The following is a 6118-nucleotide window of genomic DNA, read 5'->3' on the forward strand; positions in this document are numbered from 1 at the left end:
ACTGTTCACGGGAGTTTGCTGGTCAGAGGACTACTCCAACACACACAGTTTGTTGAATTGCTAGGCCTAGTCAACAAAGTCGTTTGATAAACTCAAGGGTGAACAGTTCAGAAATTAGTTTCAAAGACATGAAATTGCGGTTCCACCAATGTCTTTTCTGGCTCGTTCTCAGTTGCACTGTTCTTGACGTTACTTCTTTGGAGGACGTACTTTCTCAGTCAAACTTTGGTAAGTGTGTAAATGCCGTACCTTATCAGATAACATACGTTTTACCACAGTAGTGAGATTATTCTACTGTGTTTGAATTGACAACTTGTCTGCGTAACCTAGTCTATTTCTGTCGTATTGGTGTATATCTCTGACATGTCTTTGCGTAATTGCGTTTGAAGTACATTTACCTTTCCCGAAAGTATCCATTTGGGAAATAGTGAAGTGTAATGTTCTCACATGAGTCTTAACATCTCTGTCGTGTCTGTGAATAATGACGTAGCCTTATTAATATGGCTCGCTACAACGCGCTATCCTTCACCTGCCCAAAGGGGAGGGCTTAATCAGATGGGTAGCTCATTTACAACTCAGTTTACTTCTGATCAAAAGGTCAACACTATGTCACGTTTTGCAATATTAGCTAAGCTTCCTGTTGACAGAAGTGGGTAGATAAGGTTACAATATTGTGAACTACAATCTGCCACAGGGTCAAACGGTCATGGGAAAGTCATGGTAAATGCTGCGGAAATGCCCTTCAAAATCTGTCCCTGTTACAGATCAATAGAAACTATTGTTAGAAGAATGTTGTTAAAATGAATGCTGCTGAATGGAAAATACAATATGTGTAATTTATTTTATCCCTTTGCAGATAACTTTTTGGAACCTTTGAATTCCAAGAATTTGTTTACTTTGAAAGATGCTAATGGTCCACAAGTCAAATTTTCTCTGCGCAAACCAAACCAGCCAGATGATGATATCTGCTACATTATCCCTGGCAAGCCAGAGTCCTTGTCTGATTGCACTTTTAATTCAACTGCCAAAACCTTCTTGGTGATTCATGGATGGACGGTAAATAGCCGCTGCATGTCTGATGTATTTCCATTATATGTACAATCAATGTCTATTCATGCACTGTCCAGTTTTGTGGTACTGACAGCACCCCTGGCATCTCTGTATCCTCAGGTGAGTGGACTGTTTGAGAGCTGGGTGGCGAAGTTGGTGGCTGCACTTTATGATAGGGAGCAGAGTGCTAATGTCATAGTCGTGGACTGGCTCAGCACAGCCCAAAATCACTATGTCATCGCTGCACAAAACACCAAGAGTGTTGGAAAAGGCATTGCTCATTTCATTGACTGGATGGAGGTATGTGTGTGATTTTGATGAATCAGTAGTCAAGGATACCTGATATTAGCTTTTTTTAAAAATACCAGTAACTCAGTTTTGTTGTACTTTTTTTGTGGAAATCTTAGGAGACAACAAATATTCCACTGGAGAATGTTCACCTTATTGGCTACAGTCTTGGTGCTCATGTCGCAGGATTCGCTGGAAGTCATACCTCCAACAAGGTTGGACGAATCACTGGTGAGTATGACTTTCTTATCTAAACATTAGTCACCGGACACACTATGTTCGCTGCAGATACGATTGTTTTGTTTTGAACATTGACATAACAAAGAATCTTGAAATGCAAAACATTTCTCTGCAGGTCTTGACCCCGCAGGGCCAGACTTTGAAGGAGTTCATGCCCACAGACGTCTCTCACCCGACGATGCCCATTTTGTTGATGTTCTCCACACTTTTACTCGTGGCTCGCTCGGCCTGAGCATTGGCATCGAGCAGCCTGTGGGCCATGTTGACATTTACCCCAATGGGGGAGCCTTTCAGCCTGGCTGCAACCTGAGGGGTGCCCTGGAGAAAATAGCCAACTTTGGCATACTTGGTGAGAAAGACATGACAATGACAAGTTATTATACAAACACCTAGACTATTTTGACCATTCACTTCAAGTTCATACAGTGAAATACTTTTCGCTAATAGAATCTTCCTTTTTTTTTCTCCAAGCCATAAACGATGCCATAAAATGTGAACATGAGCGGTCCATCCATCTCTTCATTGACTCCCTTCTGAACGAACAAGAGGCCAGCACAGCATATAGCTGTGGAAGCAGCGAGATGTTTGACCGTGGGATGTGCCTCAAGTGTCATAAAAATAGTTGTAACACCATTGGCTATGATGCTACCAAAGTCCGCAAAGCCCGCAGTGTCAAAATGTTCACAAAGACTCGTTCCTCCATGCCTTTTAGAGGTACAGTACATCTTACGAAACTGGAATTTTGAACATACTTCACCTAGCACATTACTTAACAAACTTCTGGTGCTGTTGCAACCAGAGGCGGACAGAGTACACAGCTTCATTACTTGAGTAAAAGTACAGATACCCTTTGCTAAATTTTACTCAAGTACAAGTAAAAGTACAACAGTCAGATGTCTACTTAAGTAAAAGTACTGAAGTACTTGTTTTTAAAATTACTTGAGTATTAAGAGTACAAGAGTAGCCTACATTTTCTAAATAGTGCATTACTACTGCCACAGTCCTACATGGAGTTATGAAAAATGTTAATGTTAATACCTTGGAGAATGTAAAAGGAATTGATCGTAAATTGAAGTAAAATCAAGTCATTTTCATCTTTTTACCATGTTGCCAGGGATGGGCAGTATTTCTAATACATGTATATAAAATACATGTTTCAAATACAAAATACTATTTTGTAACACTTGAAGTGAAAACTATCATTAACTTGTTCAGAAAATTGAAATAGTCTGGCGAGGTGGGGCCACAGGTTGGCACATTCCCGGGATGAACCTGCTGCGTCTTCATCCATTGTTTAGTCTATGGTTTCGTCTCTTATCTAAATCTGACCATGGAGTTGACTTTAGCGGAAAGCTGAAGGTGATTGCTGATAGGTTGTCCCAATCAGTGGCGCCTGCACTATCCAATCACGTTTGAGAGGGAAACAACAAATTGAAGGTTTCTGAGATTTTTCTTTTTTCCTTTCTTTTTAGAAGAAGTAACGGGTACTCACGGTTATGGATAGAAATGTAGTGTAGTAAAGAGTACAATATTTTCCTTTCAAATGTACTTGAGTAAAGTCATGAGTACTCCCCAAAAATGATACTCGAGTAAAGTACAGATCCCTCAAAATTTTACTCAAGTACTGTACTCAAGTAAATGTACTCCGTTACTGTCCGGCTCTGGTTGCAACACACTGTAATAAGAGTGGTCAGCTGTTATTCATGTGAAGTCATGTCTCTTTTTCAGTGTATCACTATCAACTGAAAATTCATTTCTCAAGTAAGATCAACCAAACCAAGTTGGACCCTTCCCTCTCCGTTTCCCTCTATGGTACTAAAGGAGAAGCTGAGAACCTTCCCCTTAATGTGTGAGGAGTTTTTTTGGTTTCCCCTTCAAATGTCACCCAAACAAAAGCAAAGCATAAATCAGCAAGAAAACATTATTCTACCGTTTTCTGAATGTGTAAAATGGTCATTTTGAACTACATGCTTGCTGCACATATATTTAGATCAGACTCTACTGATCTTCTCTGTGAATAGTCATTCACTTTGCAGAGGCAACACTTTGTTTGGAGTTAAATAATTAGACATGATAATGACAGGATGTTAGTCAGACAGCTTTGTTGGACTGTGAAAATCACACAAGATCTTTTCCTCGCACAGGATGGAGAAGATTGCTGCCAATAAGTCACAATCTTTTCTTCTGGTGACCGAGAAGGACATTGGGGACCTTCTGATGCTCAAGTTCAGCTGGGAGGAGTCCACCAGCTGGTCTGCATCCTCACTCCTCCAGATGGTGTCATCTTGGTGGTCCGGTGTCTCAGCCACCCCCAGCGTAGATGTCCACAAGATTCGAGTCAGAGTCGGAGAGACACAAAAAAAGTACGCTTTGATGTGGTTGATGCATCATGATGCATTGAGCAATTCCAACAACACAATGGCTGGAAACAAAACTATGTCAAAGCTGGTTGAAGTATTTATTTTCCTTTATCCCTAACTTGCTGTTTTTTTCTAGGATTGTCCTTTGTGTAAAAGATCCCAAAGCAGTAAGCATGGCCCAAGAAGTTACATTTGTCAAATGCAAAGATGAGTGGAGAGGCCCATCTCGAAGGTAGGTAGTTTTTATAAAAGATTGTTATAATTCAAAATCGCCTTTCTAGCTATTTTTAATCGTGTTCTGATTTCATCTTTGTATGATTTCAGGAAGAATCTAAAGAGCCACTGACAGTTCCCGAAATGAGGATTCAAGTGTTACTAGAGAGACTCTTCTCTTATTAAAGATGCAGTCTGCGATTTGGTTTGAGCTTCCTGAAAGGATTTTGATATTAGAGCTCAACAACCAATCAGATTACACCACTCCCTCCTGTACTCCTTGAGCACCATTTTGATTGGCTGGGATTATTTACGGCTCGGTTCGAGCCACTATGTTTGATTCCCATTTACAGGAGCAGTACCGGAGTTATTTGATTTTGCACAACAACTGAACGGACCTGCGAGGGGACTGTGAGGAACAATTCACAGAATTTGACTAAACGTTTATGGAACGATAATCGCGGACTGCACCCTTAATAGACATACAATTATTTATGATGCTGTTATTTATTTATTTTTATTCTGCAAAGCAAAAGCAAATGCATACTGTATTACATCCTAATCTCATTGTTTTGTGTATACAAAGTACAGCAATTGCTACTATTTAAAAAAAAGTCAAAGTGCGCTGCAAGCATTGCCTTTGTGACAGACGGCCAGGTACAATGAACACATGATATATTGCTTTAATTCTATTTTTTTAGTCCAAATCTCTGGTTAGTTTATATAAATGTATAAAATAAGTATGCACCAATTTATATATCACCAAATATATGGATGTGTGAATTTTTTTGTACTTGTCAACTACAGCACACATTTATTCCAAAGCACTTCTGCAGGTGCTGTATTTTTTAAGCCTGTGAACAAATGTTAAACTGTGCGTTGCCAAATATAATATGCAAATTTCATCAAATATTCAGTTTGTTTAATTTCTCTGTAAGAACTTAACTTGTCTGCCCAGGAAATTATTTTGAACCCATTCTCAGAAAGCAAATCATAGGACAGTTTGGTCAATTACCGTGTATTATCGTCATATTGCAACACATGTAATATGACAGTAATACACTTGGCAGATAAATTAAGTGTCTGCATTTTGAGATGTCATTATCCATAAAGTGTGATGTCTGTATACATGTCTGATCACTGTAAACTGTTGTAGTCTCATGTCATATTAATTGTTATGCAGTATTCATAACAATTTACATAAATGTTTTAATAATATAATTTTGAATGCTTCGATAAGGTGTTTCAGTATTGTAACCCTTATATTCTTAGTTCCACTCAATCAATGATACAAGCAGAACATGCATTGCACTTTAAAACTTAGGTGTACGATAGAACGAATAGATGTATTTTTTTGTAAAGAGGGTCAATGACCTGCTGGTAACTGGTTTACATGGTACAGAATATGAATGCATATTTATGTGTTTTTTATTGTTTTATTGTTGGTATTCATAAACATATGAAGATATTAACCATGTTGATGGACATATACATAATGTAAATAGAGATACTCTAATAAACTAACTTTTCTGTATCTAAATCTAAACGTGTGTTATGGGTATGTTTGTGCTTGAGATATGCATGCAGAATTTCACATTGAAATACATACATTGAATTAATGTTTGACTTTAATATTTATGTTTACTTTATTTGACTACGAGAGTAATGTTATTGTAAACAACATTTCAAATACTTTCAGGGGTCAGCAATGTTTATTGTACTACCTGTGTTTTTCTCAAACAATTGGACAAAAAAATAACACAAATAAGGTTACATTTAAAGTCAGAAGTTAGTGTTAGAATGATGAGCTGGAGTTTGAGGTGAGGATAAGGGTTGGGTATCATATTCTGATTATGTTTTTGACAACTGTTTAACTGTTGGGTTAAGATGACAGCTACCTGCAAGGAATCCAACTGATGCATTACTTTAACTTTCCATTGTATCCTTATATAGACCCTTTCAAGAGA

At 38.2% G+C, this 6118-nt stretch overlaps 1 protein-coding gene across 1 annotated transcript; it reads left to right on the plus strand.

Moving 5' to 3' along the window:
* LOC121677823 (lipoprotein lipase) lies at positions 1-5697 on the plus strand. Its single transcript, XM_042056856.1, has 10 exons — positions 1-228; positions 857-1056; positions 1171-1350; positions 1458-1569; positions 1694-1927; positions 2050-2292; positions 3307-3427; positions 3723-3941; positions 4075-4170; positions 4263-5697. The coding sequence occupies exons 1-10, from the start codon at positions 129-131 to the stop codon at positions 4282-4284; spliced, it is 1527 nt and encodes a 508-aa protein (XP_041912790.1). The 5' UTR covers positions 1-128; the 3' UTR covers positions 4285-5697.
* Positions 5698-6118: the final 421 nt, after the last annotated feature.

Source organism: Alosa sapidissima, chromosome 12 (assembly GCF_018492685.1).
Source record: "Alosa sapidissima isolate fAloSap1 chromosome 12, fAloSap1.pri, whole genome shotgun sequence".
In the NCBI taxonomy this organism is placed as follows: Eukaryota; Metazoa; Chordata; class Actinopteri; order Clupeiformes; family Clupeidae; genus Alosa; species Alosa sapidissima.